An 18,168-nucleotide genomic window follows, 5' to 3' on the forward strand; every position below is an offset into this window, starting at 1 on the left:
GTGATTTGGGGGGTCAGTGAGGGGGGGTGATTTGGGGGTCAGTGAGTGGGGGTGATTTGGGGGGTCAGTGAGTGGGGGTGATTTGGGGGGTCAGTGAGGGGGGGTGATTTGGGGGTCAGTGAGTGGGGGTGATTTGGGGTGTCAGTGAGGGGGGGTGATTTGGGGTGTCAGTGAGGGGGGGGTGATTTGGGGGTAATGTGGGGGATAGTGGGGCGCGGGGATGGTCCCAGGCCCTGCCCCCGGTTCCGGTTCCGCTCTCGAGTCCCAGTCGCGGTTGCAGCTGAAGCCGGGCCCCGGTGTGAGCGCCCCAAAACCGGGCCGGCGGGATGAGCGAGGCCCCGAGCCCGGTGCCCCTGGAACAGGCGGTGTTGGAAACCTTCTTCTCGCAGCTCGGAGTCTGCTCCCATGACCGGGCCAAGGACTATGTGGAGCGGGAGAAGGAGAGCAGCCGGAGCGCGGGGCCCAGCTGGGCCGCAATCCTGTCAGCGCTCGCTCACCTGGCGGCAGCCGAGAAAGCTTATCATAGCATGGGCTTCCTGGGGCAGAAACTGGGTAAGAGAGGGGGAAAGTGAGTGGTGAGGGGAAGGAGAAGGGGTTGGGGGGGGGGAGGAGAAGGGGGTGGAGAAGAGAGGGGGTTGGGGGTGGGGGAAGGAGAGGGGGTGGGCGGGAGATGGGGAAGAAGGGGGAGTGGAGAGTGGGGGAGTGGGTCAGGTGGGGGTAAGGGGAGTGGGGGGTAGGGGAGAGGAGAGGGAGAAAGGGGGGAGGGAGAGAGGTGGAGGAGACGGGAGAGGGGAGGGAGTGAGGTGGAGGAGAGGGGGGAGATGAGGAGGAGAGGCGGTGGAGGAGAGGGGGGAGAGGAGGAGGGAGCGAGGTGGAGGAGAGGGGGGAGATGAGGAGGGGAAGAAAGGGGGAGGGCGGGAGGCGTGGAGGGGGGAAAGAGGGCAGGGGGAGAGGAATGGAGGTGAAAGGAGAGTGGAGGGGAAGAAAGGGGGAGGGCGGGAGGCGTGGAGGGGGAAAGAGGGCAGGGGGAGAGGAATGGAGGTGGAAGGAGAGTGGAGGAGAAAGGATGGGGGAGGTTGAGGGGGGAAAGGAGGGAGAATGGGAGGGGGGAAAGGAGGGAGAATGGGGGAGGGGAGGAAGGATGGGGACGTTGAGGGGGCAGGAGGAGAGAGATATGGAGGGGAGGGAGAATGGGGGTGTTGAGGGAGGGGGAGAAGAGGAGGTGAGGGGAGATAGGTGGAGGGGAATGGGTGTGATGTGTCAGTGAGTCTGCGTCCTGCGTGTCTGAGACCAAGGAGGGTGAGGAGGGAGGGCGGGCTTTGTCTCCTGTGTAACTGAGACAGACCAGGTCGGGAGGTGGTGGGGGTGGGGTTTTGTTTCCTGTGCATCTGAGACAGAGGGGTGCCTGTCTCCTGTGCGTCTGAGCTAAGGTTTCTGTGCCAAGCGTACGTCCATGAGCTTGGGCAGGCTGTGTACCGTGTTTTATTTGTTGCTGGTACTGAGTGAGATCTGTGTGTATAAATGCATGTGCACATTGCGTGTACACATGAGCTACAGAAGGGAGGGCCCTGAATTTTCTCTGCGCCCTATATTTGTATTCTGGAGGCAGTAGACGGGGATTCAAAACTTCGGAGAATCCAAGCCTAGTTTCCCCAATCTCTCTTCATAGGACATAGTTCCCGCCATCCCGGGAACAAGTCTGGTGAACCTTCGTTGCACTCCCTCTATGGCAATCATATCCTTCCTAAGGTAAGGGGACCAAAACTGCACACAGTACTCCAGGTAACCAAGGTTCTATACAACTGTAGCAAGAATTCAGTACTCCTGTACTCAGATCCTCTTGCAATGAAGGCCAACATGCCATTTGCCTTCTTAATTGCTTGCTGCACCTGTATGTTGGCTTTCAGTGACTTATTGACAAGGACACCCAGTTCCCTTTGTACGTCCACACTTTCTAATCTCTTACCATTTAAGAAATACTCTGCACATCTATTCCTCCTACCATAGTGGATGACCTCACATTTTTCCATAAGAACCTTATAACATTTTACATTTCTAATATTTGCTAGTTCTGAAGAAGGGTCACTGACCTGAAACGTTAACTCTGCTTCTCTCTCCACAGATGCTGCCAGACCTGCTGTATATCAATTCTCCTGACTCTGCCTGTCATGGACCCACATTTGTCTTAGCCAAACATTTCCTTTTTACGTAACTATAGAAGCTTTTAAAGTCCGTTTTTATGTTTTTTGCTAGCTTACAATCATATTCTATTCTCCCTTTCTTTATCAGTTTATTCGTCCTCCTTTGCTGTATTCTAAAATCCTCCCAATCCTCAGGTTTACTACTATTTCTGGTAACTTTATAGGCCTTTTCTTTTAATCTTATACAATCCTTAACCTCCTTTGTTATCCACAGTTGACTGCATTTACTTTTGGGGTTTTTGTGCCTTGAAGGAATGTATAGTTGCTGTAAACTATGTAATATTTCTTTAAAGACTGTCCATTACCTATGTACTGTCATACCTTTTAATGTATTTTCCCAATCCACCTCAGCCAATTTGGCCCTCATACCTTCATAATTTCCTTCGTTCAAATTTAACACGCTGGCTTTCAGATTGAACTACCTCACGTTCAAACATAATGTAAAATTCTATCATATTATGGTCACTCATCCCTAAAGGTTCTTTTACTACAAGATTATTAATTAGCCCTTTCTCATTACATAATACTAGATCCAAAATAGCCTGTTGTCTAGTCAGTTCCTCAACGTACTGCTCTAGAAAACCATCCCTAACACACTCTGGAAACTCATCCTCCATAGCAATAGTACTCATTAGGTTTCCCCAGTCTATATGCAGATTGAAGTCACCCATGATTACTGTATTAATCATGCTGCATGCTTCTCTAATCTCCTGATTAATACCATGCCCACACTACTACTACTGTGTGGTGGCCTATAAACAACTCCTACCAATGTTTGCTGCCCCTCGCTGTTTCTTAGCTCCACCCAAACAGATTCCACATTTTGTTCTTCTGATCTGGGATCCTCCCTTACTGAAGTACTGATCCCATCCCTTATTATTAGCACAACACCATCTCCCTTTCCTTTTTACCTGACCTTCCTAAATGTTGAATATCCTTGAATACACAGTTCCCAGTCTTGGTCACCTTGTAGCCACGTTTCCGTAATGGCAATTAGATCATACCCATTTACCTCTATTTGTGCCTTTAAATCATCTACCTTGTTGCAAATGTTGTGTGTAATCAGGTAGAGTGCCCTTAACCTTGTCTTCTTGACAAGATTCTGCATTTTAAGCCTAGTTGATACTCGCCTTTGTTTTGCCTGCCTTCTAATGTCACTTGCTACTTTTCTACCTCCTGTTACCAGCTTTACTTCCTTCCACTTTGAGCTACCCCTCAGGTTCCCATCCCCCTGACAAGGTAGTTTAAACCCTCGCCAAGAGCACCAGCAAATCTCCCCGCGAGGATGTTAGTTCCAGTCCTATTAAGGTGTAGCCCATCCATCTTGTACAGGTTCCACCTGTCCCAGAACTGGTCCCAATGCCTCAGAAATCTGATTCCCTCCCTCTTACACCAATTCTCCAGCCACATGTTCAATCGTGCAATCCTCCTATTCCTGTGCTGACTAGCACGTGGCACTGGGAGTAATCCTGAGATTACTGCTCTTGAGGTCCTGCTTTTTAATTTCCTTCCTAACTCCCTAAAATCTGCTTTCAGGACCTTATCCCTCTTCCTACCTATGTCATTGGTACCAATGTGGACCACAACCTCTGGCTGTTCACCCTCCCCCAGAAGGATGTCCTGCAGCCGCTCTGTGACATTCTTGACCCTGGCACCAGGGAGGCAACACACCATCCTGGAGTCATGTTTACTGCTGCAGAAACACCTGTCTGATCCCCTGACTATCGAATCCCCTATCACTATTGCTCTTCCACTCTTCTTCTCCCCTCCTGTGCAGCTGAGCCACGCATAGCACCACAGACCTTGCTCTGGCTGCACTCCCCTGAGGAACTATCGCACTTACCAGTATCCAAAATGGAAAAACGATTTGCAAGCAAGATAGACTCGGGGGACTCCTGCTCTGCCTGCCTACTTCTCAGACTGTCTGGCAGTCACCCATTTCCTATCTGCCTGCGTGCTCCTAACCTACAGTGTGACCACCTCCCTAAACGTGCTATCCACATAGTCTTCTGCCTCGCGGATGCACAGCAGTGACTCCAGCTGCCGCTCGAGTTCCGAAACTCGGAGCTCAAGCTTCTGCAGCCGGTGACATTTCCTGTAGATGTGATAGTCAAGGACTTCCCACATACTGCAGGACGTACATTCCACATGGTCTAGCTGACCTGCCATACTGCAACTTTAAAAACGATTAGTTACAATGAGAAGTAGAATAACTTACCAGTTACTCACCAATCAGCTTTTGCCCCTGTACTGAAGAGAGAGGCAGCTACTGGAGGCTGAAAAAAGGTAAAAGAAAGAAAGAAGGGAGCCCCTCCTCTCACACCAAACTCCCACTTTACACTCTGTGCACTCAAAGCAGCTCAGTGCAGTCAATTTTTTTTCTTAATTTATAGTTCCCCTCCTTACTGAACTCCCTCACTTACCAAACTCTCTTCTTCACACTCTGTGCCCTCCAGCATCACTCAATGCAGACAAGACAGAGAGCCCCTTGAACTTATACTCTGAAAACAATGCTGTGTCAGCTCTGCTAGAGCTCAGAAACCAGTTTAAGCTAGCTACCGCTACTCTGATTGTTAGTATACCCCCGTTTAAAACTGCAAGAAAACTAACACCTCTTATCTGAAACAAGAATTTCAATTAATTGCTAAATGAAAACAAAAACTTGAGAGATTAACCCTTAAAATACACTCACTTACCAAACTCCCTTCTTCACACTCACTGCTGTGAATGGGGAAGTGTGCTGTATGTCTAGGAATTTGCTTTTAAAACTGGATTTTTAAAATTCTTTTCAAGAAAATGGCCTGGAGTTTCCCCTTGGTTGCACTGTGTTTCTTGGTGCAATTCACCCAGAATTGGCAAAACCAGTGGAAAAGATTAAGCTCATGTTTTGCACTCAAATCAGTGATTCTGCCCAAAGTGGAAACACTGCCTCAGTGACTTATGAAACTGCCAGTGGACACATTGGAGCATTGCTGTGCCTATTCTTCCTGTGCCCATTGCTGACACTGGCTTTGCATCATCCCATTTCCATTGCTCTTTCACTATTTTCTGCACTTGGACTCTTGTCAGCCATTGGCTCACAGCCACGGGTACAGTTTTGGTCTCCTTATTAAAGGAGGGATATATTTCCATTGGAGGCAGTTCAGAGAAAGTTCACGAGATTGATTCTTGGGATGAAGTCGTCATAAGAGGAAAGGTTGGGCCTAAACCCGGAGTTTAGATGAGTGAGAGGTGATCTAATTGAAACATATAAAGGAGAGATGTGGCGTAGTGGTAATGTTCCTGGACAAGGAAGCTCAGGCTAATGCTCTGGGGACATGGGTTCAAATCCTACCACGGCAGATGGTGAAATTTAAATTCAATCAATAAAAAAAAAATTTAGAATTGAAAAGCTAGTCTAATGCAATGAAACCAATGTCGATTGTTGTAAAAACCCATCTGGTTCACTAATGTCCTTTAGGGAAGGAAATCTGCCGTCCTTACCTAGTCTGGCCTACATGTGACTCCAGACTCTCAGCAATATGCTTGACTCTTAACTGCCCTCTAAAATGGTTTGGCAAGCCACTCAATTTCTCAAGGGCAAGCAGGGATGGGCAATAAATGCTGGCCTAGCCAGCAACACCCACATCCCATGAAAAAATATTTTAAAAAATTCTGAGGGGGCTTGACAGGGTAGATTCTGAGAGGATGTTTCCCCTCATAGGGGAGTCTAAAACTGAGGGCACAGTTTCAAAATAAAGAGTTTCCCTTTTAAGATGGAGATGAGGAGGAATTTCTTCCCTTAGAGAGTCGTTCGTGTTTGCAATTCCCCTCCCCAGAGAGAAGTGGAGGCTGGGTCAGTGAATATATTCAAGGCTGAGCTAGACAGATTTTTGATCAGCAAAGGAGTCCAGGGTTATGGGGGGCAGGCAGGAAAATGGAGTTAAGGCCACAATCAGATCAACCATGATCATATTGAATGGCGGAGCAGGCTTGTGGGGATGAATAGCCTACTCCTGCTCCTATTTCTGATGTTGTTAGCACATGCCAAGAAAAATGAAAATTTGAAGAGATTTTTAATCTATATCTGTTTTAATAACATTTTGGGATACAGTAGATGAGTAATTTGCGATAGGACATGTGGCAAGTATAGCAGGCGTTGGAGCAATAGGTGACTTTGGACCTATGGTTTCCAAAGCCACTGGCAGTGGTTGGGGATGTGGGGGCTTCCTCATGGCTGGGTCTGTTGTAGACTAATTGATAGAGATTGATTGATGTGATTAGTCAACCACTCTTTTTTGTTGAAACATGGGATTAAGGAGTGTGGAGGGCAAACTAGATGGCTCTTGATCTTTTTTCATCTAGCAATTTATTAACTACTGCACTGGTGTTTTGGCTATAGTGTCATGTCAATGATTGAATATAATTCATCTATTTTGGGGAAGAGAAGTTAAAGCCTGATAGGCTGCAATCAGTCACATCTAAATGGCTACTGTAAAGTGGTAGATGGAAGAGAAAGCCAATATCAGATTGACTGCAAATCATTTCAACATTGATGTGCTGTATTCCCTTCCTAAAACTAGTCAGTGGTTACTGTTTGAAATGGGACTGTGAGCAGTCAATGTTTGAAAAGGGCAATGAGTGCCTGGTGATTTTGTAATTCAAAGGAAGAAAAGTGTTTAAATGTGGGCGTTGTCTACTTAAGGGAAAGACATATGGGGCCTGCGTGCGCATTACTATATGGAAAGGAGGAATGTGCCTTTACATAATGCCTTATCATGTCCTAAAGTGCTTCATAATCATTATTTTTGACACACACCCACTGTTGTTACGTAGGAAAATATGAGAGCTGGTATGTGCACAGCAAGATCCCACAAATGTAAATGAGGTCGATGACTTGTTGAATTTGTTTTCTTGGTGATGTTGGCTGGTGGAGGAATGTTATCCTGGACAGTGGGAAAAGTCCCTGGTTTTTAAATGGATGAAGAGTTACAATAGGGTGAATGTTCTCTAGTTGGGGAATCAGTGACAAGGCATATTGATTTAAAGTTGTCAATAAAAGATTGAGAAGAGAGATTAAGAGGCAGTTCTTTAAGTAGGATTGTTGAAGCATGGCGTGCTTTGTCACAGGAAGTAGTTGAGGCAGAGATCATTAAGGAAAATATTGAAAGGAAGATGCAGAGTTTTGAGGAAAGAGCACCATATTAGGATTAGAATCAAACTGCACAGAAGGAGGCCAAAGAGCTATCCAATTAATCACCCTTCCTCCCACTATTACCCCATAGTCCTTCAAAATTTTCCTATTCAAGTATCTGCCCAAGTTGCTGTTGAATCTGCTTCCAACATCCTTTCAGGCAATGCATTACAATTAGTTACAGAGAGCCACATAGACTCGATGGGCTGAATGGCCTCCCTGTGTGCTGTGACCTGCTATGGTACTAAGCATCCAACTGAACAGACAGGCGAGCTACATTGGCACCTTTCACAAAACAGAAGTCATGGAGTGGGGCTTGAACCTCTTAACTTCTGACCTGAAGTGAGAGCGCTCCCTACTGAGCCAAGCTCTAACGTGCTGGTCACGATAAATCAATTAAAAAAATTTGTTCTTGGGATGTGAGCATCACTGGAAAAGCCAGCATTTATTGCCCATTCCTAATTGCCCTTGAGTAGATGGTGGTGGTGAGCCACCTGCAACTGAGTGGCTTGTGAAGCCATTCCAGAGTTGACCACATTGCTGTGGATGTGGAGTCACATGTAGGCCAGATCAGATAAGGATGACAGATTGCCTCCCCTGAAGGGCATTTGTGAACCAGATGGGTTTTTACGACAATCCGGTAGTTTCATTATCATTATTAATGAGACTAGCCTTTTTTTATTCCAGATTTGTTAATTAATTGAATTTAAATTCCTCCAACTGCCATGGGTTTTGAACTCATATCTCTGGAGCATTCATCTAGACCTCTGGATTACCAGTAACATCACCACTGCGCTACTGTCCCCTTATTGATTAGCAGAAAGGAGTTGCTGTTTTCAGCAATTTGCCCTCTACTGCTAGAGAGTATTCATAACGTGCAATTTTTGATTTACAAATGCTTTATGTAACTTTAATGTGATTTCAATAACTAGGAATGTTATTTCAGTATATTCAATAGTTTAGCAATATCCGAAATGAGCGATGATTTGAAAGAAAAATCATAAAGCTGTAATGGGAGAGATTTATGCACAATTTTTCATCCTTTCTATTTGAAATGGTCATTTCTGAATTTTGACCTTTGACTGAAACACTCTCATTGGCCCATCTTTTATTCTTGTTTAGAGCAACACCTCTTTTTAAAAAATAAGATTCAATTGTCCCCGAGATGCCACTAGTCCTCTGCTATGTTTTGTAATGGGAGTGGCTAGAGCATGGCGTTGAGACTCCCAATATACACGTACGTGCGTGTGCAATTATGTATGTGTGTATGTGAGCACAAGTGTTTATATGTACGTGTGTGCACATTTGTATGTATGTGCACATGTGCCTTTGTATGTGCACAAGTGTGTGAGTTCTGTCATCAGGTCACTGTACCCTGTGGTATAATCAACAGGAGTTCATTAAAGTATAGTGGCAGCAGAGGGCAGAACAATAGTGCAGTTGGGATGTGAAAGTTTTGCACTGTGTCCCTTTGAAGTATGAGGAACACCTGACATATAGTTACAAATCTTGCCCTTCCAAACTTGGGTTGTGTCTGGAATCAGCATTTCGAGGTAGCAAATGGGTAAAATTATCAGCTAGTTGGCACCAGTAGATGGAGCCACCTCAGGCAATGAATTAAGTGCATCATATATTGCATTCCAAGGCATGTGTGACATTTTCCTTTATTATATTGGTACCACTCTGACTAGTGACAACACCTGTCAGTGATTAAGTGCTCATGTACAACACATGTCAGTCAAATTTGCTAGATTTAAACATCAAGTTTAATTTTTTTGTCTCATTCCATAGAGCAGAACAAAGCTTAGCGGATTCAAAGCCAGGCTCCCGAAGTGAAAGGGTGGTTGTGTTAAGTCACTGAGTCATGCAGATCCCCCTAATGATGATTTTATTTTAAGAATTGCTTTCAGTCCTAATAAGTTTGTCTATTTGTGATTAAGACATTTCGGGTTTTGCTGTCCTGAACTGAGCAGTTATACCTATCAAGAAAGACTGAACAGACTGGGGCTCTTTTCTCCAGAACAGGGAAGGTTGCGGGGTATCCTAATAGAGGCCTATAAAATTATGAAGGGGCTTCTTAGGGTAGACCTAGAAAAGATGTTTCTACTTCGTAAATTTAAGATAGTCACTAATAAATCCAGTAGGGAATTCAGGAGAACTTCTTTACCCAGAGAGTGGTGAGAAAGTGGAACTCGCTACCACATGGAGTTGAGGCAAATAGCATAGATGCGAGAAAGGGAATGGAAAGATATGTTGATAGGGTGAGGTTAAGTTAGGTGGGCGGAGGCTCATATGGAGCAGAAACACTAGCATGGACCTGATGGGCCAAATAGCCTGTTTCTCTGCTGTAACATTCTATGCCATTCTTGAGGTGATTTTCTGTTCCCTGGCTGAATCTGCAGGTGGACAGTCGTTCTTTAGTCGGAAGGATTCCATACGATCTATCTACACATCCCTCCACAACGAGCTGCGCAAGTTGGTCACCACTGCACGGAACTCAGCGGCTGGGACCTCTCCGCATCTGGAAGAGCTTCTCTCCCACCTCTCTGAGCAGCTTTGCTTTTTCGTTCAGGCCCGAATGGAGATTGCTGACTTCTATGAGAAGATGTATTCCCTTAGCACGCAGAAGTGCATCCATTCAACTGAGGTGGTGCACGCACTAGAGTCGATTCTGCAAAAATACAGTTCCAGGTCAGTGGTAGACCCAGGGCCTGTTCTGAGATGATGGGAGGTGAGCTGATTAACAAATTAAAACCATAAGTAATTAATTCTTTACCAGTAACAGGGTTTACACGCGGTGTTGAGGAGCAATAGAAAAGTAAGTAAAGGAAAACTGTTTTCAGTGCTGAAGGGTTGATAACCAGAGGGCACAGATTTTAGGTGATTGGCAGAAGAACCAGAGGCGACATGAGGAAAATCTTCTTTTACCCAGTGCATGGTTAGGATTTGGAATGCACTGCCTGAGACTCTGGTGGATACAGATTCAGTAGTAACCTGCAAAAGTGAACTGGATAAATACTTGAAGGAAAAACATTTACAGGGATTTGGCAAAAGAGCTGGGGAGTGAGTCTGACTGATTGCTCTTCGAAAGAGCTGGCATAGACTCGATGGGGTGAATGGCCTCCTTCTTTGCTGTACTGTTCGATGAAGGACGAGTGTGTATATTGTGTCTTTCACAACCTCTGGACATCCTAAAGCACTTTACAGCCAATGAAGTATTTTTGAAGTGTAGTCACTGTTTTAATGTAGGGAATACATTTTACAATTTTCTCTGTGCATTTTAGACTTTTCCATGTGGCCAAAGCCTGTTTTGTCTCCCTTGAGTCTAATAGTCAGAGAACCACTTGTTCCATGAGCAGCAATATACCTCCCAGTCCTCGTACATTGTCACTGAATGCTGTCAGTTTAAGCTGATTTCTTAACTAAAAGCCATTTAGATCCATTGCAGCCAACTCGCCTTTCACTTTTCCTTTTGTCCTGTCACCTGCTTCATCTTGGGTCAACCTTGCAGAGGTCTCGGGCTGATTTTAATACCATCGAACCACAATGAGGACACTTGGCCCAGAATGTCTGTGCCAGCTCTTTGGTAGAATGATCCAAAACCAAGCCTATAGTCGCACTCTCGCCCCAACCCAACAGAATGCTAAATAGTTGGCTTCTTTTGCAGACCAGTTCTGAACTGTATTTTTTAAAGATTTGTTATGACTAAGGTAGATAAAGAAAAGCTGTTCCCATTAGCTGATGGTACAGGGACAAGAGGACGCATTGAAGGTTTTGGGTAAGAGATGCAGGGGGAATGTGAGGAAGAACTTTTTTACTCAGCGCGTAGTAATGACCTGGAACTCGCTGCCTATGAGGGTGGTGGAAGCGGAGACGATGAATAATTTCAAAAGGAAATTAGATGGGCTCTTGAGGGAAATAAACTTGCAGAGCTCTGGGAATAAAGCGGGGGGACAGGACTGACTGGATTGCCCTACAGAGAGCTGGCATGGACTGAATGGCCTCTTCTTGCACAGTAAGAACTCGAGAACTCTAATGTGTCGAAATGAGCCACCACCGCTCTATTCCCACAATGCTATCCTTGATTGTGGAGGTCACACACTGTAGCCTGTGAGGAGCCACATGGTCTGAGTCAGTGCCTCTCCTCAGTAAGTGTTGTAGAAACAGGACTTCTACTCAGCCTTTCACCACGCTCCCGTGATTGACATATAGCTGCTCATCTGCTGTGAAAAGACCAAACCGGTAGGAAATCATCCACGGTGGGGAGAGAGAAATCTAGCAGCGAAACCCAGCGACTGTTTGATCTTTTAAGCTTCTCTTGCAAATTGTGTCAGAGAAGATGATTTGTTGATACACCAGGCAATGCCTTACATCTGACAACCTTAGAGCTGGGATTTTATCTGTAGAAAATGTTTCTGCCAATTAAAAAGATGGCAAACGCTGGAGTGGTTAATGGGTGAATGGGTTTGCCTGCCGAGAGGGAGGTTAAAAGTTTCCAATGCCCGTTTTCTCTCAGTATTGATTTGCAGAACTTATCAATGATGTCATTAACTGAGACAGGTTTAATCCAATTAAACAGGCCACATTGTAGTTATTAAAATGTAATTATCAGGATGTGAATGTCACTGGCAAAGATGCCATTTATTGCCTACCCCTAGTTGCCCTTGAGAAGTTGGTGGCGAGCCATCTTCTTGAACTGCTGTCGTCTGTGAGGTGAAGGTACACCCACAGTGCTGTTAGGTAGGGAGATTCAGGATTTTGACCCAGCAATGATGAAGGAACCGCCACTATTTTTCCAAGTCAGGATGGTGTGTGATTTGGAGGTGGTGGTGTTTCCCATGTGCCTGTTGCCCTTGCCTTCTAGGTGGTAGAGGCCACGGGTTTGGCAGTTTCTGCAGCGTATTTTGTAGGTGGTACACACTGCAGCCACAGTGCGCTGGTGGTGGAGGGAGTAGACGAGCAATCTGCTGGCTGCTTGGAGCACCTTCCACTGATGGTATTGCCCAAAAACTAGCCCCAGGAGGATCGCAGGCCCTCTAATTCCATGTGATGCATTGTACTCTGCTGTCCCAAGGTACACTTTCAATGTGAGTTACAAAGCACTGATCGACTTTTAAATCTATCTGCACCAATTTACTGTGAGAGCCAGAGAATCAATGAACTATTCATACACCATCTATTGATGAAGGACTGTCTGTAATTTGATAAACTGTGCTGGCATTGGCTCTGCTTCTCTTACTAATGAAATATGCTGAATTGTGCGATAGTCTATTTACCAAATCCTGCTACACTGCTGCATTATAATTGTTCCTTCCAGACCCTTTTCTGATTTTTTTTTTCTTCCTTAGTCGTGGCTGAGTGGTACCACTTGCCTCTGAGTCAGGAGGTTAGGGTTTGGGTCCAACTCAAGGGCTTAAATACAGAATCCAGATGCTGAACAGCACTAAGGAGCTGTCAGTAACCCAACTCATTCTCAACTGGGAAGACATGCGGTAGGCACAACCCACTAGGGAGGAGGAAGAAGGAAGGACTTGCATTTATATAGCGCCTTTCACCACCTCATGTTGTCCCAAAGCACTTTACAGCCAATGAAGTGCTTTTTGAAATGTAGTCACTGCTGTAAAAACAAAGGGAAGTGTGGCAATCAGTTTGCACACAGCAAGGTCCCACAAACAGCAATGAGATGATGACCAGATAATCTGTTTCAGTGATGTTGGTTGAGGGATAAATATTAGCCAGGACACTGGGGAGAACGCGCAGGCTCATTGAACTAGTGACATTGGATCTTTTACGCCTACCTGAGAAGGTATACGAGGCCTCAACTTAATGTCTTAGTCAAAAGATGCTGACAATGCAGTGCTCCCTCAGTATTAAATTATATGTTGAGGTCTTTGGAGTGGGGAATGAACCCACAACCTTCTGGCTCAGAAGTAAGACTGCTACCCACTGAGCCACAGTTAACACTTATTGTGGCAGATTTGACATTCAGGAGAGTAGCCAAATGCAAATAAGGCTGGGATTTGAACTCTTGGCTACCTGGTGGGGTTTGTAAATCTGACTGAAGGGACCACTTGTCCAGCTGTTCATATGTTGCATAGGGAAGTTAACCCACAGTGCAGAACTCCAGGGGGTTAAACCATGAAGAATTTTAAATGTGTTCATTTTTATGTCCTTAGATTCCATCACCCCATCCTGAGTCCCCTGGAAAGTAGCTTCCAGCTGGAGGTAGATGTGCTAACTCAGCTGCTGAAAGCTCAGGCTGAGATCAGTGATTGGAAGTTCCTCCCCTCGCTACTCAACCTACACAGCGCTCACTCCAAGCTGCAGACTTGGGGGCAGACGTTCGAGAAGCAGCGAGAGACCAGGAAGCACCTGTTTGGGGGCCAGACCCAGAAGGCCCTTCAGCCGCCACACCTCTTCCTTTGGCTGGCCAAGCTGAAGAACGCCCTCCTGGCCAAATTCACCTTCTACTTCCATGAGGCGTTGAGCCGCCAGACTACCCCGTCAGAAATGAAGGCCTTGACCGCCAAAACCAACCCCGATTACTGCGGCAAGATCTCTAGTTTCATCCGGAAATATGACGCCGAAAACGTCTCATTGATCTTCGACAACCGGGGGTCGGAGAACTTCCAGGGGCACGGATACCACCACCCACACTCATACAGGGAAGCCCCCAAGGGGGTGGACCAGTACCCAGCGGTTGTTTCTTTGCCCACTGACCGGCCTTTAATACACTGGCCCAACGTGATCATGATCATGACAGACCGTGCGGCAGAGCTGAACACTTTGGACAAAGTAGTCCACTTCTATGACGACAAGGTTCAGAAAACTTACTTCTTAACGCGCCCCGAGCCCCAGTTCACCATCGTCGTCATCTTTGACTCCAGAAAGTCGGAGAAAGACTCCCACTTTCTCTCCTTCCTCAATGAGCTCTCCAGTTCCCTGAAGAACTCCAAGCCATTTGCCAGCCTGAAGCCAGGTTCAAAGGGCTGATGACAATAGTTCTGGTGCAAGTAAATGTGTAAATGCATCGCGAGAGATGAGAAGAGGATGGCAGGAGACAGATTCTGCTGGCAGTAGGTTCCAGAGTAATTCACCACACTTGAATCATGTCTTCATCCATTACTGTGAGGACATTAGGGCTCCAGTAATGTATATAACTATTGGATGTTTGAGTCTGTTAATTTGCGCTCAGCTAAGAACTGCACAAGCTGTTCTTTACCTAGTATGAATGCTGTCATTTCAATGCTAATGCTAACTGATGTGTACTCAAACAACTTATAAATGTGAAGTAAAAACACTTGAATTTGATGCAAAGATTGAGCTTTAATCCTAATTGCTATTGGAAAAGTAAATGGAGCATTTGGATGTATTGCCAGGGCAATTAAATACAAAACAGGAAGCACTATCCTGTCTCTGCATGAGGCCTTTACTTGACCCCTCTCCCCCATGTTATAAAAATTCCATAGACCACGCCCCCCTAGAAACACCACAACACAATTAAACATATTTATCATTACTTTTGTTTTACTTACTTCATGGGAAGCTTGGATGGTTGAATGAAGGTGGGCTATCTCATCTGTAATCATCCTGATCGAACGGTTATTGGGCCACATTTTGTTTGCACTAAATCACTTACAAGTCTGACTAAACTGGTCATCCCATGATATTCAATGGACAGGTTGCATGTCCTGAGAAATTCGCCCCAGCTTTCATCATAAAATTATAAATAACACATCCCACAAAGAAATGCAGGTTTCTAAACCTATGCAGAACTCAATGTAAGTGGGGATATCTATAAACTTATTAATAAATGCTCAACGTTTTTTAAAAGTTAGGAAAAAGTATTAACATTCCCAAAGGGGTTTGTTGACTTTTAATCGCTGGAAAGTTTGCAACCGACAGTTGAACAAGATCATGAAGGAGGCCCAGGCGTGGTGTAAGAAGATGGCAGCAGCTTTGCAGCAGCAAAATAAATGCAACTTCTACTGCAGTCACTTAGATATATTTTAGTATTTACTCAGTTTTCTTTCCAATAGTTACTAAATTGAAATTGAGTTTTAATAACAACAGAAGCAGAAAGTGATATTATATAGCCTGATGTTCAGGTCCTTCCCTTCTATATTATTAATTTCCAGCGGCCGGATTAATTCCCGCATGTGCCATTTGGAGCTTTACATGCAGATTAATTCATCCTTTTATTTTGCCCGTTGTACTCCAGGCTCTGTAATGGTTCCTGGGTGTTCAGCTCTCAGTTGCATTAAGTACCTGGGTTGGGGTCAACACTTTACCCTACACATTTATGTCCAAGTTATCATATTTAACACGGAGGGACTGCCCTGGCTTCTTGCCCACTTTTGTCAGGGCGAGAGATCCCAACCACTCATGCAAGTCTAGTATTACGACTGCTTCCATTTATTTGGTAAATTTTGAAGATTTGTGTTTCAAAACTGAAAAGATTCCATAGATGCTGGAACTTTGTGTTTTTTTTAAAGACGGGTCACCAGAAGGTTTTTGGACTGAACTTGAAAACGAACAATTACTTGAAGGCACCTGTAGGGGGTTGTTATTGACTTGGGGAAAGATGTTTGCAGAGAAGTGACAGGTCAAGATTTATAGGGGTCAGGAGGCTTGTCTCTTATGACATTGTTTATGGTTTGGACAGTGAGTTGGGATATAGACAGTGGTTTGAAAAGGAGTCAGAGAAAATTTGCCAAGAAGAAGAGAAGGGGCAGTACTGGACCTAATCCTAGGGAATGAAGCCGGACAAGTGGTAGAAATGTCAGTGGGGGAGCATTTTGGGGATAGTGACCATAACTTGTAAGAGTTAAGGTAGTTATGGAAAAGGACAAAGATGGACTGGATATAAAGGTACTGAATTAGGGGAAGGCCTATTCAATATGATAAAACAGGATCTGGCCAAAGTGGACTGGATGTCAAGGGATATAGAGGATTGGATAAGGGAAAAAAAGGAGGCTTATGGCCGATTCAGAAGGCTGCAAACAGAGGAGGCCCTAGAGGAGTATATAAAGTGCAGGGGGGTACTTAAAAAAAGTAATTAGAAGAGCGAAGAGGGAGCATGAAAAAACACTGGCGGGCAAGATAAAGGAAAATCCCAAGGTGTTTTATAAGTATATTACGGGCAAGGAAATAACCAGGGAAAGAGTAGGGCCCATTAGGGACCAAAGTGGCAATCTGTGTGGAGCCAGATGACGTAGGTGAGGTTTTAAATGATTACTTGGGAGGGGGATTGTGATACACTCAAACAAATTAGCATTGAAAGGGAGGAGGTATTAGCGGTTTTAGCGGGCTTAAAAGTGGATAAATCCCCAGGCCCAGATGAGATGTATCCCAGGCTGTTATGTGAGGCAAGGGAGGAGTTAGCAGGGTCTCTGACACAAATTTTCAAATCCTCTCTGGCCACAGGAGAAGTGTCAGAGGACTGGAGGGCAGTGAATGTGGTACCATTATTCAAGAAGGGTAGCAGGGATAAACCAGGTACTTACAGGCCAGTGAGTCTAACATCAGTGGTAGGGAAACTATTGGAAAAAATTCTGAGGGACAGGATTAATCTCCACTTGGAGAGGCAGGGATTAATCAATGATAGTCAGCATAGCTTTGCCAGGGGGAGATCGTGTCTAACACACTTGCTTGAATTTTTCGAGGAGGTGACTAGATGTGCAGATGAGGGTAAAGTAGTTGATGTAGTCTACATGGACTTCAGTAAGGCTTTCGATAAGGTCCCTCATGAGAGATTGGTTAAGAAGGTAAGAGCCCATGGGATCCAGGGCAATTTGGCAAATTGGATCCAAAATTGGCTTAGTGGCAGGAGGCAGAGGGTGATGGTCGAGGGTTGTTATGGCGAGTGGAAGCCTGTGACTAGTGGTGTACCGCAGGGATCGGTGCTGGGACCCTTGCTGTTGGTAGTGTACATTAATGATTTGCACTTGAATATAGGAGGTATGATCTGTAAATTTGTAGATGACATGAAAATTGGTGGTGTTGTGAATAGTGATGAGGAAAACCTTAGATTACAGGACGATATAGATGGGCTGGTAAGGTGGGCGGAGCAGTGGCAAATGGAACTTAATCCTGAGAAGTGTGAGGTGGTGCATTTTGGGAGGACTATTAAGGAAGGGAATATGCAATGAGTGGTAGGACCCTAGGAAGTACAGAGGGACCTTGGTGTACTTGTCCATAGATCACTGAAGGCTGCAGCACAGGTAGATAAAGTGGTTAGGGAGGCATATGGGATACTTTCCTTTATTGGCCGAGGCATAGAATATAAGAGCAAGGAGGTTATGATGGAGCTGTATAAAATGCTAGTTAGGCCACAGCTGGAGTACTGTGTACAGTTCTGGTCGCCACACTATAGGAGGGATGTGATTGCACTGGAGAGGGTGCAGAGGATATTCATCAGCATGTTGCCTGGGCTAGAGCATTTCAGTTATGAAGAGAGACTAGATAGGTTAGGGTTGTTTTCCTTAGAGGCGGGAAGCCTGAGGGGGGACCTGATTGAGGTATAAAAAATTATGAGGGGCATAGATAGGGTAGATAGGAAGAAACTTTTTCCCTTAGCGGAGGTGTCAATAACAAGGGGCATAGATTTAAGGTAAGGGGCAGGAGGTTTAGAGGGGATTTGAGGAAAAGTTTTTTCACCCAGACGGTGCTTGGAATCTGGAACACATTGCCTGAAAGGGTGGTAGAGGCAGGAACCCTCACAACATTTAAGAAATATCTGGATGAGCACTTGAAATGCCATAGCATACAAGGCTACGGGCTAAGTGCTGGAAA

At 45.3% G+C, this 18,168-nt stretch overlaps 1 protein-coding gene across 1 annotated transcript; it reads left to right on the forward strand.

Moving 5' to 3' along the window:
* Positions 1-230: 230 nt before the first annotated feature.
* On the forward strand, positions 231-14,691 carry kics2 (KICSTOR subunit 2). Its single transcript, XM_068050341.1, has 3 exons — positions 231-552; positions 9,777-10,065; positions 13,551-14,691. Exons 1-3 carry the CDS (start codon positions 327-329, stop codon positions 14,365-14,367), a joined length of 1,332 nt encoding a protein of 443 aa, XP_067906442.1. The 5' UTR covers positions 231-326; the 3' UTR covers positions 14,368-14,691.
* The last annotated feature ends 3,477 nt before the right edge of the window (positions 14,692-18,168 follow it).

Source organism: Heterodontus francisci, chromosome 18 (genome assembly GCF_036365525.1).
Source record: "Heterodontus francisci isolate sHetFra1 chromosome 18, sHetFra1.hap1, whole genome shotgun sequence".
NCBI classification, from domain to species: Eukaryota; Metazoa; Chordata; class Chondrichthyes; order Heterodontiformes; family Heterodontidae; genus Heterodontus; species Heterodontus francisci.

What these genes read in the sequence shown, in the direction of transcription:
- kics2 (XM_068050341.1), top strand. Translation starts at nt 327, where the DNA reads ATGAGCGAGGCCCCGAGCCCGGTGCCCCTGGAACAGGCGGTGTTGGAA. An exon ending in CTTCCTGGGGCAGAAACTGG is followed by an intron (nt 553 to 9,776) that starts GTAAGAGAGGGG and finishes CTGAATCTGCAG; the next exon opens with GTGGACAGTCGTTCTTTAGT. An exon ending in CTGCAAAAATACAGTTCCAG is followed by an intron (nt 10,066 to 13,550) that starts GTCAGTGGTAGA and finishes TTATGTCCTTAG; the next exon opens with ATTCCATCACCCCATCCTGA.